Source organism: Peromyscus maniculatus, chromosome 3, assembly GCF_049852395.1.
Source record: "Peromyscus maniculatus bairdii isolate BWxNUB_F1_BW_parent chromosome 3, HU_Pman_BW_mat_3.1, whole genome shotgun sequence".
Lineage (NCBI taxonomy): Eukaryota > Metazoa > Chordata > Mammalia > Rodentia > Cricetidae > Peromyscus > Peromyscus maniculatus.
The window spans coordinates 146,963,803-146,983,792 of record NC_134854.1 but is presented as its reverse complement, the minus strand read 5'-3'; the positions used below and the strand labels follow the sequence as shown (position 1 = coordinate 146,983,792).

The window sequence follows — 19,990 nt, the reverse complement described above, 5'->3', positions numbered from 1 at the left end:
GCCAAGCGTCCCCGCCCCCGTTGCCATAACAACGATATACAACCATAACTACCCGCTCGCCCCCCGCCCCAGTTGCGTCTTCCAAAAAACAGTCCTGGCCTCTCAGCACCAAGATCCTCTCCATAACTACTTCTAGAGCAAGAGAACCAGGGTCTGCGCCCCGCTCCGAAGACAAATTGGGTTGGAGGGTTGGAGACTGTGCGTCAGGGCGATGGCGTTAAGCAGAGAGATGGCATTAGAAGAAATGAACGGAGCAGGGGTTGGGGGTGGAAGGGAACCCGGAGGTGGGGTGTAGGTAAGAGAGAGGAGGAGGTGGGGGAAGATTTTAGGAGAACGTGTAGAACTCTGTCAAAGGGAATTCAGGAAGCAGGGACACTGGGTTGCTGGGGCAGAGTTGGAGCCACTGTGAAGGCAGGGAAGGTCCAGGAGTATGGGAAGGTGTCCCGAAGGGAGCGAGAACCTCCAAGCACAGGTTGGGAGTCCAAAAATGTTCTCCAGGATGAGGAAGGACGCACAGGTGGGAGGGAGGTCCGCTGTACAGGGTACCTGTAAGTGGAGGTGAGGGACGGGAGGGTTAGGTGGAGTGGGAACTGAGACCTCCTTTCTCAGCACCAGAACTGAGTTTCACCTGACTCCAGAGGGCAGAGGGGAGAAAGATGTCGGATGAAGATGATCTGGACGACATTGAGCCAGACCAGGATGATCTGGAAAAAGAAGAAGATGAGAAGGAGACGGACGAGTGGGATGACTACAGGAAGGAGGGAGAAGAAGTCTCTGAGGAAGTGAGAGCCTGGAGGAGGGGTCCTGGGGTCCTGGGGCCCGGGGCTAGACGGGAGCTGCAAAGGGATGATGCCCTTACTGCCCTCCTCTTGCAGTGGATGCCCACCCCGCTCACGGAGGCCATGATGAAGGAAGGACTTTCTTTACTCTGCAAGACGGGCAGCGGACTGGCTCACGCTTATATTAAGCTGGAGGCTAAAGACAGGTGAGACCTGAGAAACCGGAGCACCATAAGCCTCCCCCTCTCTCATTCCTGAGGGCTTTGGCTGGAGCTCGTGTCTCTCTCATCTGATCTAATGGGAAGGGAAGGATGAAAGGTGCCTTCAGTGTCCGTGGTCTGGATGTGCCTTGTACATGCTAGACAAGCCTTTTCACCACTAAGCTGTCTCCAAGCCCAGGCAGAGACTCCACAGTGAAGGTCTGTCGAGCATGTACAAAGCACTGGTTTTGATCTCTGCACGGAAAAACAAGAACAAAGCTCCACCTCCCTCCTCTTCCCCTCCCCACTCTGTCGCCCACTGTGAGCTGTCCCTGCTGTCCTCTGTCTAGCGCCCTCTTCCAGTTCTCGCTGGGTTCTGATCCCTGATGGTGGATCTCCCCCCATGCTGTCTCCTAGGGACCTCACAGACATCAACCTTTTGCGCTCCTACATCCATCTTCGTTACGTGGATATTTCTGAGAACCACCTCACAGACCTGTCACCCCTCAACTCTCTCACCCACCTACTGTGGCTCAAGGCTGATGGCAATCAGCTTCGGAGTGCCCGACTGAATGAGCTGCCCTACCTCCAGATCGCCAGTTTTTCCTACAACCAGATCATGGACACTGAAGGCATCTCTCATCCCCGTCTAGGAAGCCTGGATCTCAAAGGTGGGTCAATAGGAAGAGATACACAGAACTTCCCTCCCTGCCGACGGGAGTAGGCAGTATATGACTCTTGGCTTAGCCACACAACTATTTGTATGGATTCAGGCATTTATTCGTTAGGACACCCACAGGACTGGAGATATAATTCAGTATTAAAGCCTTGCCTATACTTATATGAGCCTGCCCCCCCAAAAAAGGACACTTATTATAGTTCATTATAATATTCTTTTTAAATTTTATTTTTAATTACATGTGTGTGAATATGTGCAGGTGTCTGTGGGAACCAGAAGAAAGTGCCAGATCTCCTGTGATCTGCCTGATGTGGGTGCTGGGAACTGAACTCAGGTCCTCTGGAAGAGCAGCCAATGCTTCTTAACCACTGAGCCATCTTTCCAGCCCCTCCTTATAGTATTCTTTATGATAGTTCTTCATGCGGGAGATACAGCAATGAGCAAAACCAAAAATCTCTATTCTTAGGTAGAGTCAATTCTAGTTCAGGGTGATGGTCAGTTAGCAATCCACATAATAAGTAAGTATGAGCCAGTTGTTGGCTTGCAACTCCGGTCCCTCTATGCTGGAGGTGAAAGCAAGATTGCTGGAGTTCAAGGCCAGTCTGGCCTTCATAGGTAGTTAGAGGTCAGCTTGGCCTACAGAGTGAGACCCTGTCTAAAAACTATAACAGAAAACATAACTCACAAAGGAAATAAATTCTACAGAAGGGTAGATTGGGGAAATACCACTGTGAAAGGCACAGGCGACTCTTCCATTGAGCCATATCCCCAGTTCTATTATAACTTTTTTTAAATCTTCTATATGATTTTTTAAAGGTTTATTGATACATTTTATGTATGAGTGCTTTGTTGGCATGTACGCCTGCACACTAGAAGATGGCATTGGATCCCTTTACAGATGGTTGTGAGGCGACATTCAGTTGCTGGGAATTGAACTCAGAACCTCTGGAAGAGCAGTCAGTGCTCTTAACCGCTGAGCCATCTCTCCAGCTCTGACTTACTATACTATACTACTATAAGTCTGGACCACTAGGCCCAGCACAGATGACAATTTCAAACTGTTTGTTCAGGGAAAACATCATTTGACCAAAAATGTGCAGGAGGGAAGGAAGTCAGCTGCGTGCGTGGCTTAGGTATCACTAATTCGTTCCCCAAGCACAGACAGATAAACCCTTCAGGCCCACTTGCCACAGGGCCCCAAAGATGTTAATCTGGGGTTATTCCTCCTCCCTTCTACCCTGCATTAGAGGGAGAGAGGATACAGAGGGCCAAGATTTCCAGTGCTAAACGCTCAGAACGGACCTTTGAGCTCTTAATTCCCTTTTCTGCAGGGAACCGCATCCACCATGTGACGGGTCTGGACCCTGAAAAACTGACTAGCCTGCACACCCTGGAGCTTCGGGGGAACCAGATAGAAAGCACATTGGGGATCGGCCTTCCTAAGCTGAAGAATCTCTTCCTGGTAGCTCCCTGGGCCCTAGGGAGGTGCAGGGAAGGGAGCACAGCCTTGGCTTCCAGCAGCCCCGGCTGCTGGCTTCGTCCCCACGAGGATGGCCAGCCCTTGCGTGGTGCCTGACGCTGTGGAGACGTCAAGTCAAGACAGTCCATACGGGCTTACGCTTAGTGTCCTAGTATTTGGGAGGCCAAGCAAGGAGGACAGCTGAGAGTTAGAGGCCAGCCTAGGCTACAGAACAAGATTGTCTCTTAGAGGAAAAGGGAGAGGAGTGGGAAAGGGAGGCGTCCAACCTAGCAGGGCATGATGTGTGGGAAATGCAGAGAAAATGCCTTAGTACAGGTTGTTGCAAAACTGCTATTCGGGTACAGAAAGCAGGCTAAGGGGGCCATTTATTGTTTATTGAGACAGAGTCTTTTTGGGGAGGGGTTAAGACAGGGTTTAAACTGTGGTCTTGACTGTCCTGGAACTCGATCTATAGACCAGGCTGGCCTTGAACTCAGAGATCCACCTGCCCCTGCCTCTCAAGTGCTGGAGGACATTCACCACCACCGCCCAGCCTGAGACAGGGTCTTTTTTTGTTTTGTTTTGTTTTGTTTTGTTTTGTTTTTTGTTTTTTCGAGACAGGGTTTCTCTGTGTAGCTTTGCGCTTTTCCTGGGACTCACTTGGTAGTCCAGGCTGGCCTCGAACTCACAGAGATCCACCTGCCCCTGCCTCTCAAGTGCTGGAGGGCATTCACCACCACCGCCCAGCCTGAGACAGGGTCTTATGTAGCCCAGGTTGACCTGAAATCACTACATAGTTGAGGATGACCTTGAATTCCTCCTGATCTTCCTGCTCCTATGTCCCAAGTGCCAGGATTCCAGTATGGACCATTATAATCAACTATATTTTTGGTTTTGGTTTTTTGAGACAGGGTTTCTCTGTATAACAGCTCTGGCTGTCCTGGAACTCTCGTTGTAGACCAGGCTGGCCTCGAACTCAGAGATCTGACTGTCTCTGCCTCCCGAGTACTTGGATGAAAGGTGTGGGCCACCGTTGCGTGTGTGTGTGTGTGTGTGTGTGTGTGTGTGTGTGTGTGTGTGTGTGTATGTGTGTGTGTGTGCAAGTGTGCAGCTGTGCTGTGTGTGGAAGCCTGAGGTGGACTGCGAGCATCTTCCTCAGTGGCTTTCTACCTTATGTTCTGAGGCAGGATCTCTCATAGAACCTGAAGCCCCTTATTAATTAGTCTGCCTGGCCCGTAGGCTCCAGGGGTCTGCCTGTCTCTACCCCAGCAGCTGGCATTACAGACTGTACAGCCCCAAGTGTGGCTTTTGACGTGAGTGCTGGGGACACGAACACGAATTTTACCGACTGAGCCATCCCCATGGCCTGGGTTTTGTCTGTTTGTTTTTTACTTGGTTTTTAAAGGTCATACCACGTTGTCCTGGCTGGCCTATGTAATCCAGGCAGGCCTAGAATTCACAGTAATCCTCCTGCCTCAGTCTCCCAGGTGCTAGGATTTGCAGATGTATGCCACAATATCTTGTTTTGTTTTTATTACTTTTAAAGGGTATTTATTTTTATGTCTATGAGTGTTTCATCTACATGTATGTATGTATGTATGGGTAGTGCCATGTGTGTGCCTGGTGCCCCTGGAGATCCAGAAGGAGGTCAGATCCCCTGGAACTGGAGTTACAGATGGTTGTGAGCTGCTGTGCGGGTGCTAGGAACTGAACCTGGGTCTTCTGAAACTGCAGCGGGTGCTCTTAACTGCTGGGCCATTGCTCTGGCCCCAGGTTTACCTTATTTTTGAGACAGGATCTCCCTGTATAGTCTACACGGGTCTGAACTCCTTATGTAGCTTAGACTTGTCCTCTTGTCTGTCCCCTACGTGAGTGCTGGGGTCACAGCTGTGCACCACCTTACCAGGCTCTAAGTGTCTGTCGCCTTAGGCTGGACGTGCTGCTTCTGGAATGGTACTACAGCAGCTCCTCAGTGCTTCAAGCAGCTCTTGATGGGATGGCTAGCAGGAGGACACAGCTGAGCTTTTGTTAGGGGAAGCTTCTTTGTTCTTTTCCTTTGGTCTATCTTTTCTTCCTCTCTTTCTTTCTTTTTCTTTTCTTTCTTTCTTTTTTGTAATGAGGATTGAAACTAGCTCCTTGTACACACTATAGGAATGCTCTGCCACCAAACTGCCTCCCTAGCCCAGAAACTAGTCTGTGTTTCTAGTTTCCAGTAACATTTTTATTATTATTCTATCATCATCATTTTTTTTGTAGTTCTGGGAAATCTAGTCTTTAGACTTCTTTCCCTTTTCAAATCAAAGTGACTTTACAATTACTTCTTTATTTGGGGATGCACGCACAACACAGTACACAGATGAAGTCAAAGATGACTTGGAGGAGTTCTCTTTCCACCTTGTGGGTACCGGGGAATGACCTGGGGTGGCCAGGCTTGGCTCATGGAGCAGGCTTGCTGGCCCTTCTTTGTCCTTTTTAAGGGGCGGCATTTGAAATAGGGTCTCACACTATAGTCCAGGCATGCCCGGAGAGTCACTAGGTAGCCCAGGCTGGCTTCTCAATCTTCCTGCCTCTGCCTCCTGAATACTAGGATTGGAGGGGTGGGCTGCCCCGCCTAGATTTGGACTTCTTCGTTCTCTATACCACACTCTCTCATCTGTCCCTACTCTCCTCCACTCCTCCCTCTCTCCTTGGCTTTCTTCTTTGCTTCGTCATCCTTTCCCAGCTCCCCGCTCTCAGCTCCCCCTCTGAGTCAGTGTGTTGGGTGCTGGGTGCAGGCTCAAAACTTGCTGAAGAAGGTGGAGGGCCTGGAGAACCTCAGCAACCTGACCACCCTGCACCTTCGAGACAACCAGATTGAAACTTTGGATGGCTTCTCCAAGGAAATGAAATCACTGCAGTACCTGAACTTGAGGTACGGGTGTGCGTCCTCTCTAAGACCCACTTTGTATCCATCCATCACCAAGAGCAACTTCTGAGCCAGGGGCCTCTCCCAGTAACCCACAGCTGGGTCCGTACCTTGTTCTCCTTCTGGGTCTGGTCTTCTGCTTTCCTTTTCTTTCTTCTGTAGTTGGTTCAAAGAGCAACACAAAGATCTTCTTGGGAGCCTTGAACCCTTATGTTAATTTAATCCATAATGAAAAAGAATATACTGTGTTTAGCTGGGCCTATGCTATGTTTCAGGAACATCTAAAAGAATCAGAAGTTTTCCCCTGTTTTTTCTCCTTTTTCTTTCTTTTCTTTTTGTTTTGTTTTTTGTTTTTCCAGACAGGGTTTCTCTGTCCTTGAACTCAGAGATCCTCCTCCGCCACCTCCCGAGGGTTGGGATTAAAAGTGTTCACCACTGTGCTTAGCTTCTTATTCATTTTTAAACGTGGGGGTCTTGCTACATTACGCAGGCTGGCCTGGTCTCTTGAACTCAATGTCCTGGGTGGCTGAGGTGATAGGCTCTCGTCACGATGTTGCTAACTCTTGTTTTGAAGCAGTTTACAGCCTGACTCCGCAGCCATTTTCCTGTCTGTAACCTACAGAAATGCCCTTCTCACTCTCCTAGGCCCCAATTACTCTTCCCATTTCTTGTCTCTTTCTTCCTGAACTGAACATTACCTGTAGAGGACAGCTCTTAACTGATATTAAACATAAAATGTAGCTGGCGGTGGTGGCACACGCCTTTAATCCCAGCAACCGGGAGGCAGAGGCAGGTGGATCTCTGTGAGTTCGAGGCCAGCCTGGTCTACAAAGTGAGTTTCAGGACAGCCAGGGTTACATAGCAAAAGTCTGTCTTGAAAAACTAAAAAAAGAAAAAGAAAAGAAAAGAAAAAATACAAGGCCAGATGTGGTAGCACATGCCAATAATCTTAGCACTTGGAGATCAAAGGCAGGAGGATTGCTACAAATCTGAGGTGGTAGCCAGGTCTAAATAGTGAGTGGTTCTGTGCGAGCTGGGTACACAGTGAGACTTTGCCAACAACAACAGCAAAACCAAACCAGTAACAGCAACAAAAAGAAGGGGATGTGGTGGCTCATGCCTATAGCTCCAGCACCTAGGCGGCTCAGGCAAGAGGATGTCTGTGAGTTCGAGGCCAGCCTGGGCTGCATAGCCAGGTTCTGTGTCACACCCCCCCCCCCAACACACACACAAGGAAGGGAGGAGGAGGAAGAAGGAGATGAATGGTCAGAGGGGTTTTTCTCTCAGCAGCTCTTTTCTGATAGACAATATTTGATTATTATTTTTTTGTGGTTCTATCAATCAAACCCAGGGCCTCCTGCATATAAAATATGTATGGAGCCTAATAAAATGCCGAGAGCTCAAAGTAAGCAACGTTCCTCAAGGCCCACAACATCTATTGAGAATAGTCTGGAATACTTAAAAATGATTTCATTATTGTTTGAAAGCCAGGAACATGCCTTTCCATACAGAGTCTCAGAAAGAAGTACGTTAGAGGACTGGCCTTTTTATTCAAGCTGAGAGACCCAATCCATCCCTGGCTCTGGGTTCCTTACTGAAGGAGGCACCCACACAACACCCAACTCCACAGCACCCCACACTTAGGCATAGGCTCCTTCCCTGCTGACCTGCACCTTCTAACTTCTGTTGTGGTGTGGCTGATAGAAAATGTCTGCTTCTATAAGGGACATTTGTCCTTCCTCTCCAAATACAAGACAGGCTGAGGCCTAACTTTGCCGCTCCAAAGTTTTAAGATGACACATCACAGAGTAGACGTTGGCATTTAGGGACTCCTTGAAGGGTAGAGGTGGGATTGGGGAATTGCATCAGGCAAAATCTGGCCACACCTGGCCGACCAGTCCTCCACAGTCATTGCTTTTAGGGCCCGGCCGGAGGTGTTCTTACAGAGGAAGCCCAGTTCCTAGGTGCCACTCAAAGCCCATTTTCTGAGCTGAGCCCTCTCGACCTCACCCACAGGAGCAACATGATTTCCGACATAGGGGAGATGGCCAAGCTGCGGGATCTGCCGAAGCTTCGAGCCTTGGTGATGTTGGACAACCCGTGTGCAGATGAGACCGACTACCGCCAGGAGGCCCTGGTGCAGATGGCGCACCTAGAGCGCCTAGACAAAGAGTTCTTTGAGGACGAGGACCGGGCTGAGGCAGAGGAGATCCGTCAGAGGATGAAGGAGGAACAGGAACAAGAACAGGATGTAGATCATGACATGGAACCATACCAGCCACCAGCTTAGCTGCCCTTCCAGATGGTAAGGGAAAAATGCCAGGGAGACAGCGGCGGCGGGAGGTCAAAGGCTGGCCACACCGAAGAGGCCAGGAGAACCCTTAGCAGAGACCAGAGTTAGGGGTTGGAGGTGTCTTAGGTATGAAGAAAAGATGAGAGGCCCAGGAAGAGCTGATAAAAGATACAGGAGACCAGAAAAGTGAGAACTGGAACGGCAGGCAGCGGAGGAGCTGATGTGCAGCCATACCCGGCGGAGACGGTTCCTAAGGGATAGATAGGTCTGGGGGCACGGAGGAGCTGATGTGCAGCCTTACCCGGCGGAGACGGTTCCTAAGGGATAGATAGGTCTGGGGGCACGGAGGAGCTGATGTGCAGCCTTACCCGGCGGAGACGGTTCCTAAGGGATAGATAGGTCTGGGGGCACCGAGGAGCTGATGTGCAGCCTTAGACGGTTACTAAGGGATAGATAGGTCTGGGGGCACGGAGGAGCTGATGTGCAGCCTTACCCGGCCGCGACGGTTACTAAGGGATGGATAGGTCTGGGGGCACCGAGGAGCTCATGAGGGAAGGAGGTGCGGCTGGGCCAGGGAAAAGATCCTGCACTGAAAATCTGAGTCTAAAAATAACAGGACACAGGTGGGGAGGCGAAAGGAGGGCAGAGCGAAGCGGAGAGACCGAGAAGCCCAGGGATGTGGGCACAAGCTTCACTCTGTTCCTTTCTTCCAGGAGACCAAGACCCTGGCCTCAGGAATTGATGAGACTCCGGTGGGGACCACCACACTCATAGACCTGTGATAGGAAGGGGGAGACGCTGGCTGCCTTTTGTCTCCGAATTGAAAATCCATCATATCCCAAGGCCCAGGCTTTTTGGTGGTCATCTTTGTGTGGCTTGTTCTATGGGCCTAAGCCCCTAAGGTCTGTCTGGAGCCTAGATCGGGGACAGCCCTCAAGCAGGTCTGGAGCAGCCAGGATGCTTGTAGCGGTTATCTGGAGAAAGGAGCCAAGGAGGTGGGCTGTGATGGGACAGTTCAGGTTTCAAATAAAAAGGTATTTTGATATTCCTGTGTCTGAGCGAGTTCACGAACCCCCGTGGCGTGCTTCTCCATCAGCATGGGTCAATACCTGCCGCAGTACTGAGTGAGGCGGTGCCCGCTTCCCTCGAGGTGGCTGGACATAGGTTAGGAGCGCAAGAGCGCTTAGCGGGCGCCTATCCCGGTCCAGGATCGCCCCGGCCCTTCCCCCACCCGTTTGGTTCCCCACCACCACCCGCGCTCGTACGTGCGTCGGCGCCTGCAGCTCTTGACTCATCGGGGGCTCCGGGTCACATGCGCCCGCCCGGCTCTCTAGGCGCCGCCCCCTGCCCGCCCCCCGCCCGCGCTGGGAGCCGCAGCCGCCGCCACTCCGGCTCTCTCTGCGCCGCCGCCGTCATCACCGCCACCGCCACCGCCACCGGCTGAGTCTGCAGTCCTCGAGGTGAGGCCCGCATCGGGCCGCATCCCCCTTACTCGCCGCGTCCACTCCCCGCTGTCCTGGGCTTGGCCCGCCGGGCGGGTGACGCTGCATACCTGCCTGTCACCTGCCTTCCCCAGCACCCTCCATCCCGGGCCTTCCCGGACAGCTCCCGGCTTTCTGGCTCTTACCTCCTCCAGGGTGAGGTACCAGCTCTCTGCACCCGCTTCTCTAACTGCACGGTTCCACCCTCGCCTGCCCCTCTCCCCTCGCCGGTCTTCGCCTAGGGTCCTGCCGATTTGTTCCTTAAGTTCGATGTCTCGGCGGGCGGCGCGTGTTTTCCTGGCACGTCCTTTTTGGCTTTGCGTTTGGGGATATACCTTCTCTCGCCCTTCCTTGGCTGCCTCAGACCTGTTCTAGACTCGTTCTTCTGTCCCTCCTTCTCTTTTGACATTTCCTTTTCTCCGATGCATGGGGGAGGGATGAGAGGAGTGGGGAATTTGTCTGCGGGTAGGGAAGACGATGGGTCCAGCCTGGACTACCTCGCCATTCCCCGCTGCAGCACCTAGGGGCTGGAGGCCCCAGGATGCTGTCTCCAGACTCCTCTTGAAAAGAGGAGGAATTCATATTTGGGAGAGAGGTGACGACCCCGGAGTGTTTTATAGGCCCTGTGTGTGGGGGCTGTCAAGTTGGGGCTCCACTTGCCCAGACAACCCCTCTTCTTCCTGTTCCAAGATCCAAAGGGAAAAAAATGCCAGCCTGGCAGCCATCCCGCCTGGGGAAGTCTAGGGGAACCCCACTGGTCGGTGAAGCTGCTGAGGGGCGAAGAATTCTCTGTCCAGCCTTCCTTCCCCTCTTCACTGCGGCGTTCTCCCACCTTGTCATGAGATGTACCCCGCCCCGACTGCAGTGACCTCCCCTTCCTCACTGCGTTGACCTTTCCCTCTCTCCGTGGGGGGAGGGAGAACCCCTTCTCCGAGGCTGACTGCAGCCTGCTCCTCCCCACCCCCTACCCACTGCGGTAACCTCTTTCCCAGCCCTCCCAGCCTCTGGCCCCGCCCACTGGCCCCAGGCTCCGCCCTTCTAAGCCTCTTCTCTTTCTCCTTCCTTCACTTCCACCCAAGGAGATTCCAACCATCATCATGTCTATAGAGAAGATCTGGGCCCGAGAGATCTTGGACTCCCGTGGGAATCCCACCGTGGAAGTGGATCTCTATACTGCCAAAGGTGATGGGCGGGGCATGGGCTTTCCACAGCCCTCACTTTCCCTATGCTGGGTCTGGCAGGTTTCAGAGATTTTTTTTCTTCACACTCAGGGCCCAGGGGGTGCTAGACCAGGTTCCCAGGGCTGGATTGTGGAGTCTGGTCTTCCTTGACCTGTGAAGCCAGGCTAGATGGGTCTGTGTTCTAGTCCAGAGTGAGAAGGGCCCTGCCTCTAGGTCTGTCTGCGTGCCTGTGCGAGAGAGCGAGCACTGGAGCACGCATGCTCTGCCTAGCATAGCTTTGTTTCTGTGGCCTCCCACACGTGCCCGTGAGGCCTCAGATGGGCGGGTGAGGAGGCCTCGCTTGTGCAGCTGACACGGTGTATGTGAGCGTGTGTGAGTCTGTCTCAGGGAACAGTGTGGGGACAAGTCTGGCTGTGGCAGGTGGGAGTTTCGCCGGAAAGGCTCCAAGAATCCTTGGCCCAGAGTTTCTTCTCTCCTTCCTCCTTGAATGTCTTCTTCCAGGTCTCTTCCGGGCTGCAGTCCCCAGTGGAGCCTCCACTGGCATCTATGAGGCCCTGGAGCTAAGAGATGGGGACAAACAGCGCTACTTAGGCAAAGGTGACGGCATCCCTCTCCTAGCACGCCCCAGCCCCTAGATGCCTCCCCGTCCTCTTCTCTCTACCCGCTCCTGGACTGACCAGCCAGCCCTTCTTCCCCTCTCCAGGTGTCCTGAAGGCAGTGGACCACATCAACACCACCATTGCACCAGCCCTCATCAGCTCAGTGAGGCCCGCTCTTTCCTGGGGGTGGCTGCTAGACCAGAGTCCTAGAAGAAATCTTGGATCCAGGGAGGGACAGGGGGAGGCAGAGAAGCCCGCTCTTTAGGAATTGTGGTTACAAAGGGAAGGGTGGACAAATACTGCTAACAGCCCCTGCAGGCGCTCACGGTCCCTAAAGCTGGCAGAGCAGGCCGCTGTCACAGGGGTCTGGTGGGACCTCGCTCACACGGAGGAAGACTGTGTGTGAATGAGGGGACCCTCCGTCTTAGGGCCCAGCCCCCGTCTTGGCTCTGGGTAATGGGGCTCTGCCCACAGGGTCTCTCCGTGGTGGAGCAAGAGAAACTGGACAACCTGATGCTGGAGTTGGATGGGACCGAGAACAAATGTAAGCAGGGTCTGGGCTAGGAGGAATAGAAAAGCACAAAGACCTGGAGGGGGCGTGCTGGGGATGCAGTGAGTGTCAGAGGACCATCCCTTCCTCGCCCAAAGCCACTGCAGAGGGAGGGAGTGACATGAGACAGACAGACAGGAGTTGGCATGACGTAGTCCGGGGAATGTTTGGGAAGATGTGAGGCCTTCCCTTCCTTGTTACTTCCTCCCCGAACCCCACTATTTGTAGTAGAAAATGAATGAGTCGCTGCTGGGGGTGGGGCATGGGGGGGAGCTCTCGTTTATTGGCTTTTCTAGGGGGTATAGGTGGGGGCGGGGGCTACAGGAAAGAGGGACACTTTCGCTCAGTGCCTTCCTCTGTAATCTCCTAGCCAAGTTTGGGGCCAACGCCATCCTGGGTGTGTCTCTGGCCGTGTGTAAGGCGGGGGCAGCCGAGAGGGATCTGCCCCTCTACCGCCACATTGCTCAGCTGGCTGGGAACTCAGACCTCATCTTGCCTGTGCCGGTGAGCCTAGAGGAGGGAGCATGCAACCCGGTGAGGGATGAGGGCAAGAAAGAAAAAAGCCTGGGGGGGGGGGAGACCTGAGCCTGGCATTTGGGGGACCCCATTGCAGGGGCGGGAGGGAAAGACTCTTTGACTCATCTGTGATTCTCTGACCATCTGTGGCTCCCCAGGCCTTTAATGTGATCAATGGTGGCTCCCATGCTGGGAACAAGTTGGCCATGCAGGAGTTCATGATCCTCCCAGTGGGTGCTGAGAGCTTTCGGGATGCCATGAGACTTGGGGCAGAGGTGTACCACACGCTCAAGGGGGTCATCAAGGACAAGTACGGCAAGGACGCCACTAATGTGGGAGACGAAGGTGGCTTTGCCCCCAACATCCTGGAGAACAGTGAAGGTGAGGCCGGAGCCCTTACTCCAGCTCCGAGTCGCACAGTGGGAAAGGTGGCTGGTACACTTGGGTCCTGAGGGGACGGGTGGAAGGTCCTGGAACTGCTGAAAATCTCAGGGGTACCAGCCTTTAGGGCGGGCTCCAGGGGGCCTTCTGATTTCACACACAGACCTTGGAGATCAGTCTTTTATCTGCCTAGCATAATCTGTTAGCATAGGTCCTCGCTGGAACTGGTCTGGGTAAGGTCTATTTTATCCTATAATGCCACATGCACCATGCTCTAGGAAGGCAGGTACACATCGGTCTCATCCCCTTCCCAGGCTCGCAGAAGGTGTCTAGGATCCCCACAGTCTCTGTGCTGCGGGGGGTGGGAGGGTGGGGACTAACTGTAAAGGGAAGGGTTAAAAGTGAAGATACCAGCTGAAGTACAGCTCGGGGGTAGAGTGTCTGTTCAGCCCGTCTGGGGCCACCACACCACATACAAATGTATGCACATGCATGCACACACATGTAAATGCATGCATACTGACATACAAGTGTACAGAGACTCTGCTCTGGAATCAGATTACTTGCACTTATTTGAACATTGAAGCATTATTGGCTGGAATCCCCAACACTGGGGAGGTTTAGGCATAAGGGTTGCTATGAGCTTGAAACCAGCCTGTGCTACATAAAACCATGCCTAAAAAGAAAGAAAAGAGTCGGGCGGTGATGGCGCACGCCTTTAATCCCAGCACTCGGGAGGCAGAGCCAGGCGGATCTCTGTGAGTTCGAGGCCAGCCTGGGCTACCAAGTGAGTTCCAGGAAAGGTGCAAAGCTACACAGAGAAACCCTGTCTCGAAAAACCAAAAATAAGAATAATAATAAAGGTGCAGAAGTGGTCTTTTTTTTTTTTTTTTTTTTGGTTTTTCGAGACAGGGTTTCTCTGCGTAGCTTTGCGCCTTTCCTGGAGCTCACTTGGTAGCCCAGACTGGCCTCGAACTCACAGCGATCTGCCTGGCTCTGCCTCCCGAGTGCTGCAGAAGTGGTCTTTTTAAGAACCAAGCATTTGCCAGGTGGTGGTGGCGCATGTCTTTAATCCCAGCACTTGGGAGGCAGAGGCAGGTGGATCTCTGTGAGTTCGAGGCCAGCCTGGTGTACAGAGCGAGTTCCAGGTCAGCCAAAGCTACGCAGAGAAACCCTGTCTCAAAAAAAAAAAAAAAAAAAAAAAAACAAAAAAAAAAAAACATAAAAGGGGGAGGGGAGAACCAAGCATTTGAGCAGGGTATGGGTGTGCACACCCTTAATTCCAGGTAGAGGCAGTTACATCTCTGAGTTTAAAGCCAGCCTGGTCTGCCCAGAGAGTTTCAGGTTAGCTAGGGCTACATGGTGAGAACCAATCTAAAAACAAAACAAAAAGGAATAATCCAAGTTCTACAAATATCATTGAGGACTAAATAAGATAATATATGTAAAATGCTAATATGATGTGATACCAAAGAAAACCGCTATTGGGAGTTGGAGAGATGGCTCAGTGGTTAAGGACGCTTGCTGCTCTTGTAGAGGACTCAGGTTTGGTTCTCAGCACCCATGTGATTCCAGGGACCTAACACTCTCATCTGGCACCTGTGGGCACCAGCATGCCCATGAAGCACATACATACATGCGGGCAAAATACCCATAAAACAAAAATAAGTAACTCTTAAAGCACACACACAGACACACACACACACACACACACACACACACACACACACACACACTCACGCACACACACTCACGCACACACACTCACGCACACGCACACACTGTTAACCAGACCTGGTGGTGCAGACCTATCATCCCAACTGCTTAGAGGCTGGGGAAGGAGAATTGAAAGTTCAAGGTCTGCTTAAGGCCAGCCTGGGCAACTTAGTGAGACCCTTTCTCAAAATGAAAGAGAAAAAGGGGTGGGAATGTGGCTCAGAGGCAGAGAACTTGCCTCAAATGAATGAGGCCTTAGGTTCAAGACCCAGCACCAGGACGAGGTGTGGTGGAGTGGGAGTGGAGGGGAGGGGCTGAGGGCAGGGGGACCAACAGGAAGGGAATTCCACTCCTCTGTCTCCTATCCACACCTCCCCTACCACAGTCCTCTCCTTCCACTCTTAGTTTCCTTTTCCTCCCTCTTTCCTTCCTGCCTGTCTCTCCGACTTAGAATTTCACTGTGCTTGTCTCTAGCCCTGGAGCTGGTGAAGGAAGCCATCGACAAGGCTGGCTACACGGAAAAGATCGTGATCGGCATGGATGTTGCCGCCTCCGAGTTTTACCGAGATGGCAAATATGACTTGGACTTCAAGTCTCCCGCTGATCCTTCCCGATACATCAGTGGGGACCAGCTGGGGGCACTCTACCAGGACTTTGTTCGCAACTATCCTGGTGAGAGCAAGGGATGTGGGAGATAGGAAACGGGGAGAGCAGAATAGGCAGGGGCCCCGCAGGACACCTGTGAACTTGATGGGGTGCGGTCTGGTGCTGGGTAATATCCTCTGGAGCCTGAGAAGCAGGGAGAAGGGAGAGGAGGTTCCTGCAGAGCCACGCTTTGAGCGGCATGTAGTTGTGCCTGGAACTGGGATGGGTCTCCTCCATCTGATTCAGAACCTGGGCTCTAAGGGCTACTGGGCCCTAGGAAGGGCTCTGGAAGGAGCAGGGATGGGGAGCCCCGGATGGATGTAAGGAAAGCGGCAGGCTTCAGTGTCTTTGGTGAAGGTAGGTACTGACTAAAGCTGGCACTGCTTTGAAAGGATCACTGAGTTACAGAGTCTCCACATCTACCAAAGGCTTCTGCCCCACTCCGTGGAGGCAGCTGGTCTCCATCTTCCTGAGACAGAGCAAGGTAAAATGATAGATACCAGTGGAGAAGGAAAGAGCCAGACTAGTAACGAGGAAGGACTTCCTGGTAGTGGGAATAGAACTAGGTGAGGATACGGAGAAGGCCAGCTCCCGGGTTCCTAAAAACTGTAGGAAGGGATAGGAACCCCAGCAGGCTTCTCTGGGAAGAGAGGGACAAGGATGAGGAGGCTTTGTGAGCTGGGATGTCAAAGGAGGGTGTCCCTCCAGAGATCAAGAAGGACAGTCAAGGAGGGTGTCCCTCCAGAGCTCAAGAAGCATCAACAGTCCCTCTCCACTCCCTCTCCAGTGGTCTCCATTGAAGACCCATTTGACCAGGATGATTGGGCAGCTTGGTCCAAGTTCACAGCCAATGTCGGCATCCAGATAGTGGGTGACGACTTGACAGTGACCAACCCCAAGCGGATCGAGCGGGCAGTGGAAGAAAAGGCCTGCAACTGTCTCCTGCTCAAGGTCAATCAGATTGGCTCAGTCACAGAAGCCATCCAAGCGTGAGTGGCTTCTGCCTTCTCCCACCTGGCCCTTGTTCCTTCGAGATCCCTCGTTCAAGTCCCCCTAGGCCGATTCTGCCCTGGAATGTTGATGGAAGTTGGGTACCCTTCACAATTCTCTCACTTCTGTCCTCTCTATACCTTGCGTTCTGGCCCCGCTTCCTCTTAGTCACTTTCCTCCAGGCGTTCCTTGATGTAGAGCAAGCCTGGGGCTGGGAGGGAATACCTGTGCCTGGGGCAGAAGGTCAGTGCTGGTGTGTACTACAGGTGCAAGCTGGCCCAGGAGAATGGCTGGGGGGTTATGGTGAGTCATCGCTCTGGAGAAACGGAGGACACGTTCATTGCTGACCTGGTAGTGGGACTGTGCACAGGCCAGGTGAGTGGAGCACCTGTGAACTTGATGGGGTGCGGTCTGGTGCTAGGTAATATCCTCTGGAGCCTGAGAGGCAGGGAGAAGGGGAAGAAGGTTCCTGCAGAGCCACGCTTTGAGTGGTGTCTGTGGTATTAGGAGAGGTCTTTGTAGTGTTGATGGGTTCTAGACCCAGGTGGTTACTCTCCTGCCAGAAGATCGAGAATCAGAGAAGGTTCAAGTGCAGAGGTTATGCCAGGCATTGGCATCACACACCTTTAATCCCAGCACTTGGGAGGCAGGTGGATCTCTGTGAGTTCAAGGCCAGCCTGGTCTACATAGTGAGTTCCAGGACAGCCAGGGCTACACAGAGAGACCCTGTCTTAACAAGTAAGAGTGAAAAGGGTAGAAATTTTGAGCTGCTGAGATGGCTCAGCTGGTGAAGATGCCTGGTGCCAAGCCTGACTGACAGCTTGAGTTTGATTCCCGGGACCCACATGGTGGAAGGAGAGAACCGGCTCCCACCAGTTGTCCTGACCTCCACGTGCAGACCATGGCATGAGCAGACTCACAGACATACAAGCAGACACTAAATAAAGTGTTGATTTTTACAATTAATTATTAATTAATACAAATGCAGAGTAGAAGTTGCAGGGCTTGCCGGGCGGTGGTGGCTCATGCCTTTAATCCCAGCACTCGGGAGGCAGAGGCAGGCAGATCTCTGTGAGTTCGAGGCCAGCCTGGGCTACAGAGCGAGATCCAGGACAGGCACCAAAACTACACAGAGAAACCCTGTCTTGAAAAAAAACAAAAAACAAAAAGAAGAAAAAAAGTTTCAGGGCTCAGTTACAGAGTGTTTGCCTAGCTTGTGCAAGGTCCTGGGTTCCATTAAATAAATAAATAAAGGTAGTAGGGCACGACGTCAAACGCCATTAGTCCCAGCACTCAGAAAGCAGAGGCAGGAGGATCTCTATAAGTTCAAAATCAGCCTGGTCTATAGAGTGAGTTCCAGGACAGCCAGGGCTACATAGAGAAACCCTGTTTCTTGAAAACCAAACCAAAGCAACAAACAAACATCCTGGACCTGGTGGCACATACCTATAGTCTCAACACTTGGGAAGCCGAGACGGGAGGATCAAGAATTCAACGCTAGCCTGTCACTTTTGAGCCTTCATGAAACTGTCTCAAAATAAATGGGATGGGGGAGAAGGGGGATAGGGCTGTCCAATCAGGTGAAGGAAATCTGTAAGCTGCATGTCCCCTGGAATGTTTCAGATCAAGACTGGCGCCCCATGCAGATCGGAACGTCTGGCGAAGTACAACCAGCTCATGAGGTGAGGAGGGTCCCCGAAGAACAAGAACCTGAGGCCCAGGACTAGACACCCCGTTAGGCCACCATTCCATCTCTAGCATCCGGGACCTGGAGAGTAGTTGATGCCAAGAAAATACTTTCTAGTGGGTTTAGGATTTAGGGATGGTCTGATTGACAGATCACCAAGGTCCCACTAAAGCCAGGGAATGTTCACCTTGGGGCAGTCCACAAAGAAGGGGTCTGAAGGGACCCAGAGAGAGAACCGGACCCTTCCTGCTCCCCTGACTGCTCCCCTTCTGGATCCATCTCTCAGAATTGAAGAAGAGCTTGGGGACGAAGCTCGCTTCGCGGGACACAACTTCCGGAACCCCAGTGTGCTGTGACCCCTCTGCTTGCCTGAAGACCGGAACCTCCATCTCATCCTCCCGGAGCCCCCTTCTCGCTGTCCTGACCTGCCATAGTTCACCCAGAGTCACCCAGAACACCTCAGCTCGCCTGCTCTGGCTGTCCTTGGCTTCTTCCACACGCCCTGCGGTCTCTGCTCTTCCTCCTCTCTGGGCCCCATTTCTGGGGATTCCATTCTTCCCGCTTTCCCGTCTATTCTCTCTCCTCTTAAAAAACTGGAAATGAGAATGAGGATTAGAAGGGGATCCACAGAAGAGCCCTCCGTGTCTGACAGGAACTTCAGGATTGGTGTGTTGAGGTGTTTAGAACAGGGCAAAGGGGCCATGTGGCACGCGGGCGTTACTGTTTTTAATGTTGTGTATAAGCTATGAACTATGCATAGAACTGGTGGTTGGCGAGTGCTGGATGTGGGATCATGTTTGGTAAGGCGTGTGTGTGTGTGTGTGTGTGTGTGTGTGTGTGTGTGTGTGTGTGCGCGCGTGTTATTTATTTATTTATTTATTCGTTTATTCATTTATTTATTGTTCAGCTTGTCAATCGGTCAGCTCCCCATAACTATAGTCTGAAATTGACCCATGAGACTTGACAAAATTGGGCATCCATATTTTCCTGTGGCTGCATCCCAAGGTGACCCAGGATGGGAGGTTTTGCTAGCATGGGAAGGGTAACAGAAAAGGGCCTTAGCAGCTGTTTCGTTTAGTGCACTGACTGAAGCCTGGTACTTCACAGAACGGCGCTGTGTGCCTGTGGGCTTCTCTCCCACGGCGCTCTCCCCAGCCCTAGGTTCCCCAGTCTTCTCCAGCTTCACCAGAACACTGCCTCACTCCCCCATGCCGTGTTCCACAGTTGCCACCATCTCTGGGGCTTTGAAATGAGCCCCACTATTAAAGTCTGAATCACAGTGCACCACCCCGTGTCTGAGGAGTTTTACTCTGCTCCATACCAGAGGAGGGGAGACGAAGGACTGGATGCTGGTGACACTCGACCACAGAGCTGGGGAGGGCACAGAAAGGGAGCCACTGAACATATGACCAAGTCTGTGGCATTGTGAGTAGGTGGGGGTCCATCTTGTTTTTACCTTCTTGTTTGTTTGTTTGTCTTTTTATGTTGTTTTGAGACAGGGTTTCTCTGTGTAGCCCTGACTGTCCTGGAACTCACTCTATAGGTCAGGCTAGCCTCAAACTCAGAGATCTGATTTTACCTTCTTTTCTTCCCCCCTTACTTTCTTTCTTTCATGAACTAAGGATTCTTAACCTTCGGTCCAGGAATCCCTCAAGTGTCAGGGTTAGTGTGTATCTGGGGTGAGGAGTAAGGTTTCTGGTTCCCAAAGTCTTTGACCAGAGAAGGACTAAAGTGGTAGACTAAAACTAAAGCATTCCTGAAGAGCGCCTCCTGGACAGAGTTTTGGGTTGCTTTGAAATGAGACGGGACTTCATGCATCCGACTTCTTTGGACTATGAACGGAGGGTGAAGGGGATGGAAGAATGGTACCATGGGTATGGAGGTGGGCCTGGGGAATCTGAGTTCTTCAGTACACTGATTGCAACACCT

At 52.2% G+C, this 19,990-nt stretch overlaps 2 protein-coding genes across 9 annotated transcripts; both read left to right on the top strand.

Moving 5' to 3' along the window:
• On the top strand, positions 1-9,360 carry Lrrc23 (leucine rich repeat containing 23). 6 transcript variants are annotated; one of them, XM_015985703.3, is made up of 8 exons: positions 1-151; positions 610-782; positions 876-985; positions 1,397-1,650; positions 2,990-3,120; positions 5,892-6,028; positions 8,039-8,327; positions 9,029-9,360. In XM_015985703.3, exons 2-7 carry the CDS (start codon positions 657-659, stop codon positions 8,310-8,312), a joined length of 1,032 nt encoding a protein of 343 aa, XP_015841189.1. In that variant the 5' UTR covers positions 1-151; positions 610-656; the 3' UTR covers positions 8,313-8,327; positions 9,029-9,360. The 6 variants fall into 6 exon arrangements, with proteins under 6 accessions (XP_015841189.1, XP_042130033.1, XP_042130034.1 ...); XM_042274099.2 differs by having other exon boundaries at positions 12-151; positions 639-782; XM_042274100.2 differs by having other exon boundaries at positions 28-198; positions 639-782.
• Positions 9,361-9,505: 145 nt separating this feature from the next.
• Eno2 (enolase 2) lies at positions 9,506-19,345 on the top strand. Of its 3 annotated transcripts, none has more exons than XM_006992057.4 (12): positions 9,506-9,775; positions 10,876-10,978; positions 11,479-11,574; positions 11,681-11,739; positions 12,051-12,120; positions 12,497-12,630; positions 12,801-13,023; positions 15,214-15,411; positions 16,172-16,373; positions 16,641-16,749; positions 17,998-18,056; positions 18,348-19,345. In XM_006992057.4, the coding sequence occupies exons 2-12, from the start codon at positions 10,894-10,896 to the stop codon at positions 18,415-18,417; spliced, it is 1,305 nt and encodes a 434-aa protein (XP_006992119.2). In that variant the 5' UTR covers positions 9,506-9,775; positions 10,876-10,893; the 3' UTR covers positions 18,418-19,345. The 3 variants fall into 3 exon arrangements, with proteins under 3 accessions (XP_006992119.2, XP_015841187.2, XP_076424071.1); XM_015985701.3 differs by having other exon boundaries at positions 9,678-9,957; XM_076567956.1 differs by having other exon boundaries at positions 9,770-9,952.
• The last annotated feature ends 645 nt before the right edge of the window (positions 19,346-19,990 follow it).

Bases quoted from the DNA above. Each gene is read 5' to 3' on its own strand.
- Lrrc23 (XM_015985703.3), top strand. From the start codon at position 657: ATGTCGGATGAAGATGATCTGGACGACATTGAGCCAGACCAGGATGAT. The intron at 3,121-5,891 runs GTAGCTCCCTGG...TGCTGGGTGCAG, and splicing joins AGCTGAAGAATCTCTTCCTG to GCTCAAAACTTGCTGAAGAA. The intron at 6,029-8,038 runs GTACGGGTGTGC...CCTCACCCACAG, and splicing joins CTGCAGTACCTGAACTTGAG to GAGCAACATGATTTCCGACA.
- Eno2 (XM_006992057.4), top strand. From the start codon at position 10,894: ATGTCTATAGAGAAGATCTGGGCCCGAGAGATCTTGGACTCCCGTGGG. The intron at 12,121-12,496 runs GTAAGCAGGGTC...GTAATCTCCTAG, and splicing joins GGATGGGACCGAGAACAAAT to CCAAGTTTGGGGCCAACGCC. The intron at 16,750-17,997 runs GTGAGTGGAGCA...GGAATGTTTCAG, and splicing joins TGGGACTGTGCACAGGCCAG to ATCAAGACTGGCGCCCCATG.